Source organism: Enhydra lutris, unplaced genomic scaffold (assembly GCF_002288905.1).
Source record: "Enhydra lutris kenyoni isolate GAN:26980312 unplaced genomic scaffold, ASM228890v2 scaffoldscaffold66, whole genome shotgun sequence".
NCBI lineage: Eukaryota > Metazoa > Chordata > Mammalia > Carnivora > Mustelidae > Enhydra > Enhydra lutris.
Window position 1 is genome coordinate 15,275,322 of NW_019154150.1, and position 22,682 is coordinate 15,298,003.

General features: G+C 42.8%; 1 protein-coding gene across 4 annotated transcripts in view; it reads left to right on the forward strand.

Moving 5' to 3' along the window:
- LOC111158998 (natural killer cell triggering receptor) overlaps nucleotides 1-18,195 on the forward strand; it is a 58,042-nt gene extending 39,847 nt beyond the window's left edge. For 3 of the 4 annotated variants that reach the window (XM_022521353.1, XM_022521355.1, XM_022521354.1), the window contains 8 exons: nucleotides 62-217; nucleotides 5,937-6,024; nucleotides 6,688-6,833; nucleotides 8,113-10,995; nucleotides 13,264-13,359; nucleotides 13,982-14,038; nucleotides 14,533-14,637; nucleotides 16,346-18,195. In XM_022521353.1, coding sequence (XP_022377061.1) covers nucleotides 62-217; nucleotides 5,937-6,024; nucleotides 6,688-6,833; nucleotides 8,113-10,995; nucleotides 13,264-13,359; nucleotides 13,982-14,038; nucleotides 14,533-14,637; nucleotides 16,346-16,433 — 3,619 coding nt within the window. In that variant the 3' untranslated portion in view covers nucleotides 16,434-18,195. Of the gene's footprint in view, nucleotides 1-61; nucleotides 218-5,936; nucleotides 6,025-6,687; nucleotides 6,834-8,112; nucleotides 10,996-13,263; nucleotides 13,360-13,981; nucleotides 14,039-14,532; nucleotides 14,638-16,345 lie in introns of those variants that run through there. The other variant, XM_022521356.1, reaches the window with a different exon arrangement.
- Nucleotides 18,196-22,682: the final 4,487 nt, after the last annotated feature.

Sequence of the window (22,682 nt, forward strand, 5' to 3'; positions counted from 1 at the left end):
TAATATTGTGAAATGCAAACATAGCACATTTTAATTGGTGACATGCTTTGTTCACTCCAAGTCACTCTGAGAGGAGTCATACCAATGAAAAAAGGTCAGTTGATTCAAATGCTAAAAGGGAGAAGCCTGTGGTCCGCCCGGAGGAGATTCCTCCAGTTCCTGAGAACCGATTTTTACTGAGAAGAGACATGCCTCTTGTCACGGTGGAACCTGAACCGTAAGTAGAGTGATTAACCACAGTGTTTTCATTCTGTGAATGATAATTCCGTCAGCTCATTGCAGTTCCATACTCATTTATTGAGCATGACCTATAATCAAAGCACTTTGAATGGTACTGTGGGAGGTGCTAGGTTAATGAATGACATGTATCTGATCTTGCAGAATTCTCATTCTACTAGTAGGGAAAGGAGGTTGGGTGGGCAAGTTGGCCAGGGGAGAAGTTTTTACTGGAGCTCTGGAAAGATTTCATTACTAACTTTTTTTCCCTTGGCTTTTCATTAAAGGTGAGATTAGGTTGTCAGAACAGAGGGTCAGTTGAACTGTTTGGATTCAGTTGAATGATAAAACGTGGTCCAATTTGAATAGTGTTAAATTAATTGCATGGTGTTTGGGGATATAGTTTAGTATCATAAATATGTGACTCTTGCTGACTTGCAAAGTTGTAACTTCTCTGCATTGGACAGATAATGTGTAGCTTTGTAGATTTGGTCTACAGATCTACAAATCTACACATTTGAGACCAAATGTGTAGATTTGGTCTCAAAAAATACTATGTAGTATATTTTATGTGTTACCTCAAGTTTAGAATTATTAAAAAAAGTTGTTTGAACAAAAATACCATAATGTGGCATATCATTGATAAGTTCCCTATGAGTAGTTCCGTTGGAGGCTTAGAAGTGATGCACATGTCGTCGTTTACAGTCAGGTTTCCACATAAGGTAATCATTTAGTTCATTAAACATTTTAAAATCCTAATATTGTCTCATTTTAAAAAGCTGTTATGAAATGAGATGTGTCTTTGAATTAAAAGCTTAACATGCTGATGTCTTCATTTCATATTCTGGCTTGTTAATAAATTTTAGTGGGACTCTCCTTTCTCAAAATACAAGACACCAAGTTCATTGGTCAAATCTGTTTGGCTTTCAAAAGTCAGGGAACTTGATAGGTCAGTTTCTCTGTCTGGTGGTGGGTGTTATCCATGGGCCGGATTTGGTCTATTACCTGTACAGCCTGTGAGGTTAAAAAAAATGGTTTTTACATGATTGAATGTTTGGAGGAAAAACAAAAAGGAGAGTAATATTTTGTGAAGTGTGGAAATTGAATGAAACCCAGATTTCAGTGTGCATAAATAAAGTTTTACTGGAACATCCATTTGTTCCGTGTAAGAAAATAGACAAGGGCTGTTTCTGTGCCGCAGCTGCAGACTTGTGGAGCTATAGCGGAGTTTGTAGGTGGCGCCCCGTTGCTTTATACTGCTGCTCTGTGTACTAGGCCTCACAGCGACGCCATTACCACTCTCCAGGATTTCAAGTACTACATGTATAACCCCTGTATGTGAAAAGATATTTTTATTTATTTTGATTTGATTTGATTTTTTTTTAAAGATTTTATTTATTTATTTGACAGAGATCACAAGTAGGCAGAAGAGCAGGCGGAGAAGAGAAGCAGCAGGCTCCCTGCTCAGCAGAGAGCCTGATGTGGGGCTCAATCCCAGGATCATGACCTGAGCCGAAGGCAGAGGCTTAACCCATTGAGCCACCCAGGCACCCCTGAAAAGATATTTTTAAAGATAAAATACATATAGTCTCATTACAGATTAGCATTACTGTATGAACAGCATTATCTCTTTTGATAGGGAGCATTGTGAATCCTACTTAAGTGAAATGTTATTCGCCCCCTGCAAAAGAACTCAATTCCTCTCATTGAATCTTTAGTACAAAGAAATGATACTCAGGTGTCATGTTTCAAATATTACTGATAAAATATCAGTGAAAATTTGTTTTCTTGTTATCTAAGTACCTATCTGATAGCCTTAATTTTCTTCTTGGCCTACAAATCCTAAAATACTTAGTACTCTTGGATCCTTTTCAGAAAAAGTTGGCTGACCTCTCTTACCTGGTAGTGGTAAACAGGTGATTGCATTTGTGATTGAAAAGTGCTGATAATTTTATTCGGTCATTACTCTTCTTTGGTCACATAATAATGTTCTTTTGGAAGTTATTTTGTGCAGAATTTTTTAAAATTATAATTGGCTGGTTGTTTCATACAAAGATAGCACAATTGATGTATTTTATTAGGATCTTTGAGATTTTGATCAGTTGTTTGGGAGCTGTAATTAAGTGTGCTTCAAGAACTCAGCATATGTAAGGATAAGAAGCAGGGGTCGTCAGCCATAGTGAACTTGTCACCTTGCTGATTTACCAGCAGTTAAGCTCGTATCATTTGTAATTTGCTTAGTGGAATTTGGGTTCCACACTTGACTGCAGTTTCTTTGTTCTTGACCTTAGCGGTACTTTAGAATAATTTGCAGGCTTTTGAAAATACCAACTTCTGGGCCATACAGCAAATAAAATTAGAATGTTCTGGGGAGAAGGTAGAGGGTTATAGCATTGGATCAGTACCTAAAAGGTTTCCAGGTAAATGTTTATTTTTGCTGAACACATAGAGGTGAGTTCAGTCCTTTTCTTCATGAGGAAAATGGAGTTAACAGTTTCCTACCAAAAGTACCAACTTATCTCACTGTGAGAATTAAGTAATGTCATGAAATGACTGAAAAAAACTATATGTATACTTTGTAGTTAAGATTCTTCTGTAGAAGAATTGTATTTTTTTGTTTGTTTGTTTATCTGGAGCCTGATTCCTAGAGTCTTAGAAAACCCTATTGGAAGGGCTGAAGCAGTGTGGCTGGGTCGGAGCTGGGGTTCCATCCCAGCTGGGCTGTCGCCTCTTCTGGGCTGCCACAATGGAACTCAGCGCCGAATGCCTCCGGGAAGAGCTGCAGTGGGACCCAGAGACAAAGCATATTGAAGTCAAAGACACGACTCCCAACAGTTGTGCGTCCAGCTTCTCCTCTGAACTTGTCGGCCAAGTTCAAGGGGAAGTCACTGCTTCAGAGACACCAGCTGGTGAACACATGCCTAGCCGAAGAGCTTCTGCACATTCATGCCTTTGAGCAGAAAACTCTGACCCCAGAGCAGTGGGCCCGCGAGAAGCAGAAATAAGAGACCAAGGCCTACACAGCCATTAAATAATGAATCAGGGCAAAAAAAAAGAAAAGAAAACCCTGTTGGCTTTAAGAGTCAAGCTGTATTTCTTTATGTGACTTAGGGCAAGATTTGTAACCTCTTAATCTTAAAATTCTCTCTTTCAAATGAAGATGCTAATAGTACCTACCTCACAGTGTTACGAGAATTCAGTGAGTTAATATCTTTCAGGTGCTTGTTAACTAAATGTTAACAATGACGAGTCTAAAAGGGAAATTAAGAAAGCAGTTCTATTTAAAACAACAGCTAAAAGAATAAAATACTTAGGAATAAATTTAAAGAGGTAAAAGACTTATACAGTGAAAATTATAAAATATTTAGACCTAAATAAATGGAAAGATGTCACATGTTCATGGTTTGGAAGACTTGGTATTGTTAATATGTCAGTACAGCAAGCTTTGGATTCAATGTAATCACTGTCAAATTTCAACAGCCTTTTTGCAGAAATGGAAAAGTCAATATCAGATCATATGGAATTGTAGGGGGCCCCAAATCACCAAAACAATCTTGAGAAAGAAAGACAAAGTTGAGCGCCTGGGTGGCTCAGTTGGTTAAGCAACTGCCTTCAGCTCAGGTCATGATCCTGCAGTCCTGGGATCGAGTCCTGCATTGGGTTTCTGGCTCCATGGGGAATCTGCTTCTCCTCCCTCTGACCTCCCCTCTTATGCTCGCTCTCTCTCAAATAAATAAACAAAATCTTGGAAAAAGAAAAAAGAAGGACAAAGTTGGAGCACTCATACCTTTTGATGTCAAAACTTAACATAGCTACAGTCATCAAAATAGTATGGTACTGGCATAAAGATAGATATATAGACCAATGGGACAGATTTGAGAGTCCAGAAATAAATGTGTAGCAGTATGTATGGCCAGTTGATTTTAGAAAAGACTGCAAAGTCCATTCAGTTGAGAAAGAAGTCTGTCTGTTCAATAAATGGTGCCGGAACAATTGGATTTCCACATGCAACAGAGTAATGCTGGATCCCTACTTCACATAATATACAAAAATTAAAATGAGTCCATGACCTGAATATAAGAACTAAAACTATAAAACTCTTAGAAAGCATAGAAGTAAATTTTTATGACCTTGGGTTTGGCAATGAATTCTTATATTTGACACCAAAAGCATGGACAACAATAATAAAAAGACAACTCAGTTTAAAAATAGGCACAGCATTTGAATAGATGTTTCATACAAATGGCCAGTAAACACATGAAAAGGTGCTTAACATCATTAGTCATTAGGGAAATACAAATCAAACCCACAGTGAGATAATACTCACCTGGCAAGATGGCTATAACTTTTGGGTTTTAAAACAAAACCCCAAAAAAACTAGTGTCAACAAGGATATGGAGAAATTGGAATCCTTATACATTGGTGGCAGGAGTCTAAAATTATTCAGACGTTGTGGAAAATAGTTTGGTTGTTCCTCAAAAAGTTAAACATAGATTTAACCATGTAACCAAGCAATTCCATGGCTAGGTATGTATTCAAAAGAATTGAAAATAGAAAATCAAACAGATACTTGTATGTCAGTGCTCATTGCAGTATATTCACAGTAGCAAAAAGAAAGTGATCCCAGTCACCAGCAGATGGTTGGATAAACAAAATGTGTTGTGTACATACAATGGAATGTTACTTGGCCATAAATGAGAGATTACCAGAGGCTGAGGGAGTTTGGGGGGATGGCGAGGTATTTTTAAGGGGGGGGGGGGGTTGGGTCTGGGTTAGTGAAAAAGTTTAAGAAAGATAGTAGTATGGTTGCACAACATCAGTGTAATTAATTAATACACTGAACTATACACTTAAATTAGCTAAAATGGCCAGTATTATGTTATACATGTTTGACTCAATTACATTTAAAATGCTTACTAACATAGTGTCTGCCACGTAGTAAGTACTCAGTAAGAGCTATCCATCATGCTAGTAACAGGGAAAAACTTGAGGTATGAAGACTTCTCACTTGTGGGGAACGGTACCTGCCACCAAGTCTATAGTCTTAGAATTACCGTATGGCAGCAGATTCAGAGCCCTGAAGGAGGGGCAGCTTATTGTAGAGTTAGGGGAGACAAATAAATTGTTAAAAACATAAAATAAAAACAAGATGGGATTGGGAGGGAGACAAACCATAAGTGACTCTTAATCTCACAAAACAAACTGAGGGTTGATGGGGGGAGGGGGGTTGGGAGAGGGGGGGTGGGGTTATGGACATTGGGGAGGGTATGTGCTATGGTGAGTGCTGTGAAGTGTGTAAACCTGGCGATTCACAGACCTGTACCCCTGGGGATAAAAATATATGTTTATATAAAATAAAATAAAATAATAATAAAGTTTTTAAAACAATTAAGTATCAGAGTCAGAAATACCTTAGGATTCCATTAGAACATCACTTAGAGACTGATAAAAAGGGATTTTGTTTAAAAGTAGTACTATGCTTAAAAAGATGCACAGTTCGTACCTACATTTCTACCCAGTTGGGTTACTTTTTTTTTTTTTTTTTTAAGGTTTGGCATTTAAAGAGTGCCTAGAAAATCAGGTTACTTAGAGTGCCTCATTCTACAGAAGTGTTGGATCTAAATGAAATGACTATATTATAGGAGCATAAATTCTGCATTTAAATATTGAGAAAACTGCTTAGCATTTGCTTAGTTTTACTTTTCAATCTTCTTTTCCAGGAAGATTCCTGATGTTACACCCATTGTTAGTGATCAGAAACCATCTGTATCAAAATCTGGACGGAAGATTAAAGGAAGGGGCACAATTGTATGTGTGTTAAGACTTTTCTTTTTTTCAAATTAGTATCTAAGCAAGCAGTATTGGCAGAATCCTAGCTTTAATTTTAGATATAGTCCAAGATCTGTTGAAGGAGCTAGTTGTATTCTCCATAGGTATATGAGGGTATTGCTATTAGATTAAAGTTTATTGTGCATTTTAAGTATGAAATGACATGTGAAATAGTGTGTTGAGAAATCTTAGTATGTTGAATAGTCTAGGCTAATGAATGTAACCCTTAGGACTTCAAAGGAAAAAAAATCCCATTTCTTTCTCTTTTTTTTGCACCCCCCTTTTTTTTAAGATTTTATTTATTCATTTGAGAGAGAGAGCACAATCAGGGAGAGGGGCAGAGGGAGAAGGAGAAACAGACTCCAGCTGAGCTGGGAGCCTGACATGGAGCTCGATCCCAGGACCTAGAGATCATGACCTAAGCCAGAGGCAGACGCTCAACCAACTGAGCCACCCAGGCGCCCCAATCCCATGTCTTTTAGTGTCTTATGTTTGATAGAACTTCATATCGTCCTTTTGTACTTTAATCATTATTGCTTTTGAATGGCATCTGGGATTGGGTCTTATACCTAACTCTCCCCTGTAGCAGACTATAATTGAGCAGTATTTTAAAAACAGTTATTCCTGTCTTTGTTTTTGAAGCGCTATCACACTCCTCCAAGGTCAAGATCATGTTCTGAATCAGACGATGATGATAGCAGTGAAACTCCTCCTCACTGGAAAGAAGAAATGCAGAGATTAAGAGCATACAGACCACCTAGTGGAGAAAAATGGAGTAAAGGAGATAAGTAAGAGCTTTGAGTATGAGCACAATCCTGTGTCTGCTATATTTTAAGTGTTAAGAGGCCAGAGACTGACTTCTGGACTTTTCATTAAAAGTTCAACTGTGACCAAAGAGAATTCCCATTTGGGAATACTTGGCAGGAAAAGAGCTATTAAGTAAGAGGGCTCATTGGCTTCAGGGTGCTTTTAAATCAAAATTTGGTCTTCCCTCACAAAACTATAAAACCACTGAATCTCTCAAAGATAATCTTGTACAATTTTAGAAATAATCAGGGCTTAAAAATCATATAGCAGATTCTTTTCCTAGCCAGGTCTCTTAGACACTGATGAATGAATTGGCAGGTAGGAAAATTGTACCTAGCATGTGCATTAACTTCTGACCCCACAGACTGTTGGTTATTCAGAAGTGTACCCTTCTCTTAACACTTAGTAACGCCCCTCAGCGGAATATCTGTTGTAGAAATGGGGCTGGCTCCAGAATAGTTAGTGAAAAATACACCAGTAGGACCCTCTGTAATTGTTCCTGGTAGTAGCCTTCTCTTTGTGGGTGTCCAGGGGAATGGTTAGATGTCGGAAGAGGGAATGTGTCTGCTCTGTGAGAGTGGTTTAGACACAGTGGTATAGAGAACTCTTAATTTTGAGCCCTGACATTAACCCATTACCACTAAGATTGTAAAGCCTGCATCTATTTTCATGAACTATTCCCTCAATTTCTATAGGAAGTAATTTCACTAAAACCTTAAGAGAAAGTCTTGATTACCTCTGTGAGGCTGAAATAAAATAATAGCCATGCTAGCTTCTTAAGAGGCTTCCTCTTTAGAATTCAGTCAGCTGTCCTGTATCTGCAGGGACTCAACAAATTGTTTGGGAACTTGATTTGACCCTCCCTCAGAAATTGTTCCAGGAGGCAGGGATGTCCAGATGTCATGAACATCCTAGCCAAGGAACTCAGTATGTCAGTAGTGCTCTCGTGATGAATTGGTTCGGTTTGGTTCAAAACCGTTTTTCTGTCAAATTTGAAGTCTTTTGCTTAATCAAAAAATCCTTTTATAAGTGAATCTGTCAGTAGTTGCAAGTATGTATCTCTGAAATTAAGAGGTTCAGATGAGGCCTATCACCCTTTGATATGTCCTTCTACATGTGCTTAAAGTGTTGATGGAGTCAGTACTTTGTTCTTAACTAGGCTTTTGTCAAGCATTTGTATTGACAACAAATGTGTTTTAAACTTAAGGCATAGAAAACATGCTTAAAATAATTGCATGCATATTGTATCCTTTTCCATAGATTAAGTGACCCCTGTTCAAGCCGATGGGATGAGAGAAGCTTGTCCCAGAGATCCAGATCATGGTCCTATAATGGATATTATTCAGACCTTAGTACAGCAAGACACTCTGACAGTCACCATAAAAAACGCAGGAAAGAGAAAAAGGTTAAACATAAAAAGAAAGCTAAAAAGCAGAAACATTGCAGAAGACACAAGCAGACTAAGAAGAGAAGGATTATTGTACCGTCAGACATAGAATCCTCAAAGTCTTCCACCCGACGAATGAAATCCTCTTGTGATAGAGAAAGGAGATCTCGTTCTTCCTCGTTATCATCTCATCACTCATCAAAAAGGGACTGGTCTAAATCTGATAAAGATGACCAGAGCTCTTCAACCCATTCCAGCAGAGACTCCTACAGATCTAAATCTCACTCACAGTCTTATTCTAGAGGAAGCTCAAGATCAAGGACTCCGTCAAAATCCTCATCACATTCTCGAAGTAGATCAAAGTCCAGATCTACTTCCAAGTCAGGGCACCAAAGGACAGCATCAAAATCACCAAGACGAACAACCTCTCAGATAAGTGAAAATAAACCAGTTAAAACGGAACCTTTACGAGCAACAGTGCCACAAAATGAAAACGTTGTAGTACAACCAGTGGTGGCGGAAAATATTCCTGTAATACCATTGAGTGACAGTCCCCCTCCTTCAAGGTGGAAGCCTGGACAGAAGCCCTGGAAGCCCTCTTATGAGCGAATTCAGGAAATGAAAGCTAAAACAACCCATTTGCTGCCCCTCCAGAGCACTTACAGTTTAGCAAATATCAAAGAGACTGGAAGTTCATCATCCTACCATAAAAGAGAAAAAAATTCAGAAAGTGATCGGAGTGCTTATTCAAAATACAGTGATAGAAGTTCGGAAAGCTCACCAAGGTCAAGGAGCAGATCTTCTAGGAGTAGATCTTATTCCAGATCATACACAAGGTCACGAAGTCTAGCTAGTTCACGTTCAAGATCTAGGTCTGCCTCATCTAGATCTCATTCACGAAATAAATACAGTGATCGTTCACAGTGTAGTAGATCTTCGTCATACTCTTCTGTTAGCAGTGATGAAGGAAGACGAGCCAAGAGAAAATTCAGATCCAGTGGGAAAAAAAAGAACACTTCAAATAAGAGGCACAGCAGCAGCTCTGAGAAGAGACTTCGCAATAAATATGTGAAAAGCAGGGACAAGTGTTCGAGTCAGAGAAAGTACAGCGAAAGCCGGTCGTCTTTAGATTATTCTTCAGACAGTGAACGGTCAAGTGTTCAGGTTAAACAGTCAGCCCAGGAAAAAGAGAGGCGGGTCCAAATGGAAATGCACAGTAAGCAAGAGAAAAACAGAAATAAAGAGAAATCCAAGCCTGAACAGGAATGCCCTCGTTCAAAGAAAAGGGCCTCGAAGGACAATCTTTCTGATCACCTGAGAAATGTCAGTAAGCCCAAAAGGAAGAATTATGCTGGGAGTAAATGGGACTCTGAGTCAAACTCTGAACGAGATGTAACTAAAAACAGTCAGAGTATTTCCCGGCCATCTTCTGATAAGGAAGAAGGTGAAGCTACATCAGATTCTGAGTCAGAGTTTGGTGAAATTCACAGCAAAGCCAAACCCCTGATGAAATCTTCAGCAGGTACTTCGCTGCCTGATGGTAATGGTGCTTGGAAGTCAAGTAAGCAGCGGTCTTCAACCTCTGATTCTGATGGGTCCTATTCCAATTCAGAAAACACTAGAAGAAAGGCACAGAAGCAGAAACACGGGTCAAAAGAAAATCTTAAAAGGGAACAGACCAAAAAAGCAAAGGAGAAATTAAAAGGGAAAAAAGACAAAAAGCACAAGGCTCCAAAACGAAAACAGGCGTTTCACTGGCAGCCTCCACTAGAATTTGGTGAGGAGGAGGAGGAGGAGATGAGTGAAAAACAAGTTACTCAGGAGCCAAAAGAGAAAAAACAAGTTTCTGAAAATAGTGAAACCATGAAAGAAAATACTCCACACCCTGAGAAGTCCTGTGAAGAGGGCAGCCTCTCAGGTAAATGTAATCCAGTCTTGACTTCGTCAGATACCGATCAGCCTCCTAAAGAGGATGGTAAACTTAGCGCTTCTCCTGCGGCTTTCAGTCCTGAGGAGCTTGCTGCTTCTCCCTCCAGCATTCAGCATGTTGCAGAAGATGTCCCGGGCGTTCTGGAGGATATCCTGCAGACAGATGACAACATGGACATCTGCACTCCTGACAGGAGCTCCCCAGCCAAGGAGGCATCCCCTCTGGGACATTCAAGGCTGGCTGCCCCAGACGTAAACATTGTTCTAAAACAGGATGTGCACACGGAGCCTCCTGAGACAGAGGAGGTAAAACAGGAAAGCAGCACGTCGGAAAGCAAAACGATGGGGGACGTGGGGAAACGGGACAGCAGCCCTGCTAGCCTGGCCTGTGCTGTCGAAAGCACTGTGAAGAGAGAGGGGGCTGAGAAGAGCCAGCTTGGTGTCCTGGATAACAAGTGGAAGCCCCTGCAAGGGGTGGGGAACCTGCCGGCACCGGTGACCCCCACATCCAGCGCCGTGGAGGTGAAGGCGCTGACTGCGGCCCCCGAGATGAAGCCGCAAGGTTTGAGGATAGAAATTAAAAGCAAAAATAAAGTTCGGCCTGGGTCTCTCTTTGATGAGGTAAGAAAGACGGCACGCTTAAACCGGAGGCCAAGGAATCAGGAGAGTTCAAGTGAGGAGCAGACACCTAGTCGGGATGGGGATAGCCAGTCCAGGAGTCCGAGCAGATCTCGAAGTAAATCGGAAACCAAATCAAGACACAGAACAAGGTCTGTCTCCTATAGTCACTCAAGAAGTCGATCGCGAAGTTCCACGTCATCCTATCGGTGAGCAATGTAGTCCCCTCCCCCCAAGAGTCTGTTACTGTTTAACTTGGAAAAACATCAGAATTAGAGACAAATTTCTGGAAGGGAGTAAGGGGAAGTCTTGTGCTGTGTGACTGAGAGAGCCAATTGAGGACATAGGAAGTGGGGGTTTTAGGTGAAGAAATTTGGGTTCAGTGTCAAAAACTATTGCTTGTTAATTAAAGCTCTCTGGCAATAGACATGAATTTCCATGATAGGTGGCAAGTCTCTCTAATGGTGTGACACTGCTTTCCCCCCTTTCGGTGATGCCTTAGAAGGAAATCCTGAATTTACAGAATTATGTAGGATTGAGAGATCATTAATATAACCCTCCATTTTACACAAATGGAAGCTGGGGGCCACAGAGGCCAAGTTAACCTGCCCAAGACTTGTATCTGTTTAATCTTTATTCAGGGGTTAGCGGGGAGGAGCATGGTATAAACCATCATCTTTATATTGATTTATTTTGGTTCAAAGTTGGGTCTAACTTTTGTCATCAGCATAGACTGGATTGTGCAGAGAATGAGAATTTTTACAAACTAAAAAAATGAGTGATGTGATATGTTAATAAGTGATCTTTTTTTCCTTGTGAATATTTCATGGTTTTACCTATCTCTTAATTGCTCATATCCCTTAGTATACTGTGCTTGCTTTTCATCACTTGAGCCTAAAGTACAGTTAAGTATCTTTGAAATTTCCCCTTCCTATTCATCTTCCCTTTCTCACCCAGATTTCTTTAAAAATAGGAACCAGCACTTGCCATCTGTAGTAACTGTGTCCCATTTACTCTTTAGCTGCTTGTAGTCTGTCTGCTGCACCTTCCCTCCCCTGCCTCTTCCTAAAAGGGCAGGTACTTCATATGAGTGCCAGGGCTTGTTTTCAGTCCTTTTGGTCCTTCTGGAATCTGCTCCTAGCTCTCCTCGTCCCTCTCAGACCATTCTGTGCTTATGTTGCGGGCTCTTCTCCATCCTTCTACCCTGACTCCCAGCCGGCCCAGAGAACTGGGGAATCCTGGCCTGTTCTCTCTAGGTTCATATTCCTAGATGCAGGCACTGTTGAGCGACTCTAGCCCCCCGTCTGCTTAACATCTGCCTTCTGTTCGTGCTTTTGACAGTTCTGAACTGCTGGCCACTCTCATTTAGCTTCCTGCTGCTACCTTTGGGGTAGGTGGCATTTTGCTTGATAAATGAAGACAGGGTTAGAAAGCCTGAGGAGTTTGCTTTAAGTTATGCCATGAATGGGTAGTAGACCAGCAGCTAACCTTGCCTCCCCTACTAGGCTGTGAATTCACTTCAGTCTGGGACCATTTTCTACTCATCTTTCGTTACCTCACAGAATCTGCTCTAGAACTACCGAGTAACTGACTAGACTCTGAGAACATAATTTGTTCATTCTCTTATAGATAAACTGGAAGTAGATCATGTCTTCTAAAACATAAGTACATAGTGAATAAAATAAAACCTATGAAGACGTTTCATAAGTAGCCTAGACATAGGGATTTGGTTCTGTCCTAAACAACAGGTGGAAAGTCGGAGAAGGGTGGGGAGCCAAGGGAATGCAGAAGGGCAGAATTGTACTTTAACTTAAGTTCCTTGTTTTATTAAATATTAAATAGGTTGAAAAAAATTAAATGATTAGGTATAAATAATTTAAAATGTCATCTAGATTTTAAAAAATAGAGCTTTAACATCCTGATTATGTCCCTACCCATTGCCACTCTACTTTCTCTTCTCTCCTAGAATTAAACAGTATTGTAAATTTTTGTTGTAGTTTTGTTTAGTTTTGCCACAAATATTTCTATTTGTATAGTGTTTTTGCATGCCTTCCAACAGAATCTTTACAGATATACATACCTACATACATGTTCTAACTATGCATTTTTCACTGAACATTATGTTCCAAGAGATGTCTCTGTTGATGTATGTAGCTGTACTTCATTCATTTTGCTATTTGAGAATATTTTACTGCATATCTGTGCTTCTCCCCTCCCCCATTCTATATTTAATGGAGCTTTGGATTATTTCTTCTTCTGGTCTTAACAAATAGGACTCCAATGAATATACCTTTACTAGCCTTTTCTGGTTTATTTGATTCTCTTTGACTTAAACCATCATTAGTTGTCACTTTCAAACCCTCTGAGAAGAGTTTGTGAATGACCTTTCCTTTTGTTGTGTTCTCCCCTTCTAGTCCTACTAGGATTCATTTGAACAGCATGGTGAGTTAATTCTGTTTTTTCACTTTTAACTGTAGATCAAGAAGCTATTCCAGAAGTCGCAGCAGAGGATGGTACAGCAGAGGCCGCACAAGAAGCCGGAGCAGTTCCTACCGCAGTTACAAAAGTCACAGGTGAGTGTGGGAACCCCACCCTACCGTGTTCTGCATCCTGTCTGCTTTTCAAGGCCTGCACTGGCCAAGTGGGAGAGCTGTTGAGAAGGATCCTGTCATTGCTAAATACCAGACAGGCCTATTGTCTCATCTAGTTGTTTCTTTCTAGGAACTGTCAGAGTCTCACTGGCTGTCCTCAGGATGTGATCTTATCAGAGTGAGGAAAGAGAAGCAGCAGAAATCTTTTTTAAAAAGGCCCTGCCCATTTTCTCCCCCCACCCTACTCCAGTATATCTTCCTTGATCTCCGTTCACATCTGTAGTCACCTCTTAGCTTGGGTTAGGGATTGGGATAGGAGGACTGATTTGCTAATAGGGGGCCACAGAACCTGTGCAGACTTCCCCTGCCCGTCCAGTTAGAGCCTCCCCAGTGACTTTGGTTATGAGCATCTCATAGAAGAATCAAAGTTAATCAGAATGAAATCCAACATGCTTTTAAAAAATCCAACATACTTTTGATAAATGAAATAAATACAGCTACTGGATTTCATTGTTTTTTTCCTTGATGGCAAATAAGTGTCTCGATTTTTGATGTAACATGTCCTGACCCCCAAAATGATGGTCCCTCATGTGATTCCTATCAGGACATCCAGCAGGAGCAGATCCAGGAGCAGCTCGTATGACCCCCACAGTCGGTCCAGGTACAGACGGGGTGGGGAACCACCTATGGGGGCAGAATTGAAAAGCCGAATTTCATAAAACCTGTCATTCCCTTTTAAAAAGTGTTGTAGTCTGTTGAAAAATTGAAACACAAGTATTTGTCTCATGAAATCATCTCTATCTACATGAGGCTTTTTTTGATGGCTGTTGGCCCATTGTACTCTAGTGTCAAAGTGACAATCAATGTCCAGTTGTAATGGCAGGTATTGATTGAATATAATGGCCTAAGAAGATCCACCAGATTCAGTCAGACTAAGTCAGTGTGTTAACTTTATGATATTTTTCAATGCAGAAAAGAAATGAACATTTTTCTTTTGCATGTGGTAAGCCTCACTGGGGCACTTGTTAAATGTCTCCAGTACTTGCTGTGCAGATGTGCCCATGTTCTCAGAGAACACTGAGGAGATCATAAAAATAAATGGAAGCCTGTGAGTATTTGAATGGGGAACTTAAGTGTGTGTTGTTGCTGTTGAAGCAGGTCCTACACTTACGATAGCTACTATAGCAGGAGTCGGAGTCGGAGCCGGAGCCAGAGGAGTGACAGTTACCACCGAGGCAGAAGTTACAACAGGCGATCCAGGTGGGTCTTCCTCCTTCAGGGCGCTGCACGGTACTGTGGGTACTTGGTGTGGGAGGTGACGAACAGCTCGTAGAAGAGAGCATAATCGTCTGAGGTCAGAAATCTTTCTTTCTCTTGAATTTTAGCAACCCACAGAAAGTGGCTTTTGTATTAAGGGTTGCTGGTCAAGTTTGTTGGTTATTGTTAATATTTGAATCTAAAATGGATTTTGTAATATTTATATTCCCTTGGACACACAGTTTTTTTGGAAGGAGTAAAGAGAGAAGGCTGCATAGACCATGTCCCATTCCCTTAAATAGGGCCAGTTGCTAAAAAGAGCTAAACCAATTTATTAGTTTTTTAAACTTAAAAAAAAAAGTATACTAAAATGTCATCATTGGCTTCAACAGCAGGGTTGAGGTGTATAGCATCAGTTTTAGTAAAAATGTATTTATATAAATTACAGATATTTATAGATACTACATTTTATAGAACTATTTGGGCTGGTACTGCCATAGTCTTTATGGTGACTTTTTGTAATGTCCCTTTCCTGGTCACTTTTGGTCTTACATTTCCCCCATCCATTGCAACTATAGTCAGTGATCCTTGTCTAATGTCAGTGTGATGTAGACATCTCCCATTTTGAAACTCTTGAAGGGCTCCCTACTGCCCAGAGGGGCAGGTTCAGGCTCTTCAGCATCACATGTAAGGCCTCTCTACCTACCAGCTCCAGCTGGGGTTTTTCTGTCTTCCCTCCTTTAATGTGCTAGAACCTCTCCTTCTGCCTGGAGATACACACGCCTCTTGAGATGGCCAGTTTCCCACCTACCTACCCTAAAGGTCTAAGCTGCAACCCACTGCCCCAGGGGCCGTCCTGACTGATAACCCTGAGTTATATCACCCCCGCCTCCCCACGGTGTGGCCTGTTTGTCTTGTCCTCTATTCTGTGCGGTCCTTGAGCCCCAGGAAACTATACTTTGTTTCGTCTACCGTATATGTCTCTAGCATCTAGTAAAGTGACCTCCTTTAATATTTTTCAAAATAACTGTGACAGTTGCCAGGTCCTCCAGATGCACCGTCCCAGTGGTCCTGTCCATGCCTGCCCCACCTTCACCCTCATTGGGGTCCTTATTTTGGTTTCCATATTTTTTTTTTTTAAAGATTTTATTTATTTATTTGTCAGAGAGAGAGAGGGATAGAGAGCGAGCACAGGCAGACAGAGTGGCAGGCAGAGGCAGGCAGAGGCTGAGGAAGAAGCAGGCTCCCTGCTGAGCAAGGAGCCCGATGTGGGACTCGATCCCAGGACGCTGGGATCATGACCCGAGCCGAAGGCAGCTGCTCAACCAACTGAGCCACCCAGGCGTCCCGGTTTCCATATTTTTAATGAATCTCTTCTTGTACCTTTTTTTATCCCTCGCTTCCTCTTTCTAATTAAATATCGATACTCATTTTGGGTAACATGGAAAATTATTCTCATTTGCACGAGTGGATTTTAAGTAATTTTCCAAGATGCGATGTTTCATCTTAACCTTGGTATTACTGCCATCTCTCATTTAAAACGTCTTTTGAAAAGTCTGCACTGTTGTTGCTGGCAGGACCGCACTCATCCACCCGCTGTGCTATGCCCCATCAGTATTGCTTTCAAGCCACTTGTATCAAAAAAGAAGCTTCAAGAGGAATTCAAAGGGTTGAAGTTAAAAGGTGTCTGTATATTTCTTTTGTTATACAGGAGTTGTAGATCTTATGGCTCTGACAGTGAAAGTGACCGAAGTTACTCTCATCACCGGAGCCCCAGTGAAAGCAGCACATATAGTTGAAAATGTCCCCTTTTTTGATACAAATTACATCTTGTTTGTAAATATCTGGTAACTTAAAAGTTTAAGAAACTTAATGGCAGTCTGTTGTTCTATTTCAATATTAGAGATAAGTTTCAAAAATAGGCACTTCTTAATTGCTATTGTCCATTTACATGTGCACAGAATTTAAAATACAGATATGTCTCCTAAAAATATTTTTATGCCACATTTTACAGTAGCCAACTATGGAAATGAATTTCATTTTCTTGAATCAAGAAGTCATGAAATTTAAGTATAATTTGCAATATTATTTTAGATTGTTTCTTTCCATCTCACGTATTCCTTAGAATACAGATTCTTTTTGCCCGTTTTTCAGGTTTTAGCCTATATGCTGCCAAGCACAGAACTGTGAAGAACTGTTAAAGGTGGCCAAATATTTATATACCACTTACACCGTCTTATACATATGTGCTCTTAAAAACAAACCACCCAGAATTGTTACTGATGGTAGCCAGGAGTCTGAGGCAGTGGCTCTGGAGTTCTTAATTCCTTCCTTTCTTCCTTGGTTGTTCTCAGAGGATCAGGAACGTGGTCATCGTACAGCCCACCGTCTGTCTGTACTACTCCTGCCTGGTGGGTGAGGTTAGGAAGAATAAATCAGCCTTAACTACAAATACCTGGACTGTGTCTAAGGCCCTAACGTTTTATGTGCTTTGTAATACATACTCTCAGAAGTTTAGATTGTAAAGAACAATTCTGTTCCAGTTCCTGTTTTGGTGCTCGGTACCTTTTGGTGCCTCTTCAAGTATACGTCACGTTAGAATCTCAGAGGAGAGAGAAGTGATTTTTTTTTTTTTTTTTTTTTTAATTCGCTGGTAACCAGGCATGGTTCCTTCTTCTGAGCTGTATTCACTTTAAATATCTGGAGGGTCTCTCTTAAGCTCCGGTGTGGCCTAGGGTCCCCTGGAGCAGGCAGGATTGGCACATGGTGTCGTGTGGCCCCTCGGGGCTGTTGCACACAACTGGCACGCGTGCCTCTGGAAGAGCAGATTGACGAGTAGACTTCTAAGTACCACCAGAACCTCATTGCCACCATCCTGGAGACATTTTGGGGGGCTTTTAAGTCTTTTAAGTAAGAGGGATCTGCCCCAACAGCAGCTGAACTGTTCTAAGCACCAGCATGTTTTTCCTCTTTCTACTGTGACCCACTCTGACTCAGTGATGCTCGCAAGACATGAGTAAGTCCGGGACAACAGGGGAAGAGGGGTACAGGACTGCACAGACGACAACCTTTTCAGCTTTGGGTGGTTCCTCCAACAGTGATTTGACCTGTAAAAACTGGTTGTGTGTGTGTGTGTGTGTGTGTGTGTGTGTTTAATCTTTTGAGTTTTTCCCCCAAGTGTACTTAATCACCTTAGTGCCAGTTTAAGCCAGTTATGCAGAAGAAATTCATACTGGATGTTTGATGTGGAATTCTGCACACCCTACCCAGGCCTTGCTTGGGGTACTTGAGAAGTGGGAAAGAGCCCTCAGTTGGAGGGATCTGACAGCCCTTGATGGGTGGAGGGGTGACCTTGGATATTTTAAAACCATCACCCATAAAAGGTTCATAAACAGGGTTAAATGGTCAGCTGTTCGCCAGGTTGATAGACAAGAATACATTAGGAAAAAAGGACCCAAGTCAACTAGACCTACTTCCTAGTGAATGCAGAACAATACGTGATTCATGTGAAGGGTTTTCCAAAAGTTGCCTGTAATACTCCGTGGGGAAAAAAAAAAAAAACTACATTCAGAACTCAAACAGAAATTGCCAAATCTAACTAGGTTAAGAAAAGTTACCCTTGGACAATACTGGTTTTCTCTTGCCATGTAACAAATTACCCCATGCTTAGCAGCTTAGAACAACACCCATTTCTTAGCTCACAGTTCTGTAGCTTGTGAGTCTGGCACAGTATGGCTGGATTCTCTGCTCAGGGTCTCTCTCACGAGGCTGAGATCAAGCGTCAGCAGGGCAGCATTCCTTTATGGAGACTTGGGAAGAATCTACTCCCAAGTTCATTTGGTTTCTTGTTGGTTGTCAGCCAGAGGCTTCTCCCTCATCTCCTGAAGGCTGCTCGCACTCTTCTTGACCGTTCCCCTCCATCTTCAAACCCTCAGTGGCCCATTATACTTCCCATTCCTCTGGCTTCCTCATCTTTTTTAAGGTTCATGTGATTAGATCAAACCCACTCATCAGGTCTCCCTATTTTCATGTCAGCTCTGCCATAGAACACAGCATAATCACAGGAGTGGCTGCATAGGTGCAGGGTCCTGAGATGGGGGTGGAAGCGGGGGTGCGGGTGGGGGCAGGCTGTTCTAGAACCCCACCTAACCCAGACAATAACTGCCCACTGTGGGGAAGTTTCATCCCAAAAAGGTGGGCCCTAGAAGCCTCAATTGTTTCCTTCATGGAAAAGAACAGCCCTCAGCTGCCGCATTCAATTGTGTGTTTACTGAATGAACTACAAAAATAGCTTTTCTGCCTAGAGGGGATTGTTCTGTATTTTAAGTTATTTTTTAATAAAATTTAATTATGTTGTGTATTGTGCTTCTTAATAGAAAATGTATTATTGGACTGTTTTTGTAATGTCTTGTTTACTGCAAATGAAACATGATATAGCTGGTATTGTTCAAAACCTGTAGAAAACACTTTTGTACATATCGGCAATGTCTAATTTGTATACACTTCATTTAAATGTTCCTAAAACTTGACAGGGGGACCTTGTAGAAATTAAAATATATACTTAGTCTAAATCTGTGCCTTTTTCATCTCTCTTTTACTCATCCAGACTTCAGATCTCTCTAAGTGGAAAAGGAACCGTGGGGTCTCTTTGCTGACCCAGCCAGTAGAGAGACTTCATCTCTGCAGCTCATTTCCATCCTATGGCTGAGTGTTCTTGGTGGGGCATGAGGTGGAGCTGGAGAGAACCTCAGGCAGAGATGGGGATGTTCAGTACCCAGAGAAGCGTTGATGGTGCTTGGTCTCGCTTCCCCTGCAAACTCCACATTTCCCCCCGGCTTTGTGGTCATTCAGCTGAGGTGACCTGCCTACAGATGCCTTTGCTGAGGAGGGACGGGTCCCATCTCATCTGGGAGCTGCTGCCTCAGGATAGCACACTTAGCTGTCCGCACCCCGGACAGCCTCCGCCTTCCCTCCCTGACAGCGGTTCGCTGGGCACACGGCACTCACTCCTTGAGAAAGCATTCATGGTGATATTTTTAGTGTCCACAGGAGAATTTGCAGGGCAAGTACAATTAACTTTTTTCTCCTCAGAACTCAGAGGAATATGTATTTTCTTAGTGAATACAACATAACCTGTCACAGACTTGCAGAGATTCAATTTTCAGAATTAACGGTAGACGCCCAAGTCAGAATCCCTGACAATAGTCAAATCTAGATGCACTAAAATTTAAAGAAAATTTCAGTTTTTTTGCTGTAGGGGAGTCCCCAAGTGAGGTTCCTTTTTAGTGAGCTCCGGCATTCTGTTCACACTCTGATTCTGTTCATGTTATCGTTCTGATAATGATCGCTTTGATCAGCTGGGCGGTGCTGGAGGGAAATGTGTCAAGGACTTTGGTCTGGCTGTTCTGAAGTAGCTGGGCATTAAATAAGAGGTAAGAGAATTCAAGAAATATGCCCCTATCACAAGTGACCCTGAACACTGGCTTGGCATCACTGTTGGGGAGGGAAGGGAAGCTGTAGTTGGTGCAGAGAAACTTGCTGAGCTAGTGATGCAAATTAGCTGGCCAGGTGAGGCTTGGAAGCCACGCCTCACAGGCCTACCTCACTCGATAAGAGCCAGGACTCAAGAGAGAGGGTTTCTAGAAAGAAGTCCCAGGAGAGACTTGTGAGAGAATGAGTTGGAACGCAAGCTGAGAGGAATCCTGGGCCGGAAGAAGTCTTTGGGTGCGGGGTAGGGGTTGGGGGTGGGGGGGGGTGGGCACACTGCCAGGACACAAAGGAGGCAGAAGGCTCTACTGGTCTGTTTAGAGGTTTTGGTAGAGGCAGTGCTTCCTTGCCCCTTTCCCCTCCCCCTGTAAATCACCCGGCCACCATGAGCTGTGCCAGTCTTGAGGCCAAGTACTTCTGCCTCGTGGAGACCCTGGGCCCACCATTCATAGCTCTACAGGCTAGCCTGAACACTGTTGGGTCTCCTCAACTGGCCTAGAGCCCCAAGGAAATCAGTAAAAAAGGAGTGACCCCGGGGCTACAGCAGAGACACCTACATTCCGCCTCTGGAGTCCTGACCCTGAGCCTCTGACAGCTCTGTGTACGAAGAGGACTTGGACTGCCCATTGCTTGGCTCACAAGCCCACAAGCCCTGAAGGAGCGTGTGCACAACTGGCGCAGCTGGACGTGGAAATCGGTGGTGCCCGTCCCTTACCAGGCTTGTCTGGTGAGGAGCTGGCCTACAGGGGGTTACCCAGGTCCTCCTGCAACCAGCATCTCTACCAGCAGGCCAGGTTCCCAGAGAAGGGGGCTGAGAAGGACCCCACTAATCTCAGTGCCTCTGGCCTAATTTGATTTTATTTTGAATTAAGACCTCTCTGGCAACTATTCTACAGTACAGTCCTTAAGGGATTTGAGCCAGGCCCACACTGCCTGGGTTCAAGTTCTACTCTCAATTCCTAATTGAGTAACTAGATAACTTGCTTGACCTTTATAATTCAGCTCCTCAAATGAAAATCTGGGATACCAAGCCTCCTCCTTAGAAGTAGTGAGAATTAAATGCTCAGAACCAAGGATACATCAAAGGTCCAGGGACGCTGGCCCCTGGGATTGCCTCTAGGAGGAGGGTAGGAGCCCACAGGTTTCATGTGGAGGGCCAGGCTCAATCACTACTGAAACGCCTAGGGTCCCTTGAACCAAAAGGGTGGGAGAGGATCCTAGAAGCTTCTGGGGAGGCCTCGAATGTGAATGCCAAGGCATGATGTTTACACAGCAGGAGGGAACTGGGCAACCTGCTGGTTTGAATTAGGCCCCCACCCCCCCAGCAGCTGTAGCCTATTAGTGTGGTGCTCAGTGGTGGCAGAACACAGGAGCAACACCCCCAGCTCCACACCCAGAGCTCCATGCTCTCCAACCCTGAAGGGACCTGAGTAAGCCCCTAGCCGGTAGCTCGAACCCTACCATCCCACTGACTTAATGCTGTGTTGTCCCCTTCTGTTCCCGGACACTGTCCACTCTACTGTCCTATCGCAGCTACAGCAGCTATACAGCCTCCTGCCCGCCTGAGGAGGATGAGTCCTCGGCACACATGCGTGTACACACACACACACACTCACCCACCCATCCCACCCTGGGCTGTTTATTCTTTCTAGGCTCAGTAGGGGAGAGTCTGGTGTCCCCAGGCAAGCCTGGGAACTGCCCTAGCACAGTTTGGGTCTGTTTCTCCTCGACATGGGACAGAAACCAGGCTAGATGCTTCGGGAAGTTATGAGGACACCCATGGGCTGACCTCTCAAGGCAGGGGCATGGCTTTGCTGACCTTGCCAGCACCCAGCCCCAAGTGTCCAAAGGATCACCAGCTCCGCACCTGTCTCCACAAACTGGATTACCTTTGGGGCCTGCGATTCTGACCTGGGATCCTCCTTCCCAATAACCCAGTCCAGAAAGCCTGCCTTGACCAACATTGAAGTGAAGTGCCCAGGGCAAGGCCCTCTCCAAAGCCAAGAGCAATTTTGCCATCCCTATCCAGCCACTCACTCCCACCCGACAAGAACCTTGACTCTACCATATCAAATCGCCTCTAGCTGCCTGCAGATGGTATCCTGTCTCCGCTCTCCTGGCCTTTGCAGGTGCCGTTCTCTGCCTGGAGTACCCCTTTTCTCCCTCTGCTCTAGTTAATGTTAACTGTCAGTCCTCAACTCTGAGTGGCCCCATTTGAGCCCACCATACTGGGCTTTTCAAACAGCCCCTTCCTGCCTGGTTCATGGGACCCAAGTGCCAGCAGCCTCTCCCAGAACTGCCTCTGCCCTTGGGGCTCCCCTAGTAGATGGGCTAGAGACCAGAGAAGCAAGAGGGGAACAGCTGTGGTCTTCAGGGAGATAGACCCCTGTTCCCGCTCTTCTCACCCCAACCTCCAGCCCCTCCTTGGCTTGACTGCCGCAGCAAGGCCAATCCCAAAGAGGCCAGCAGCCCTACCTTGGTTACGTAACGCTGGCCACGCCCCCTTGCCAAGCCTTGGCTGGAAGTGGGCCCAGGAGTGTCCAGAGCAGTCCACACAGCCA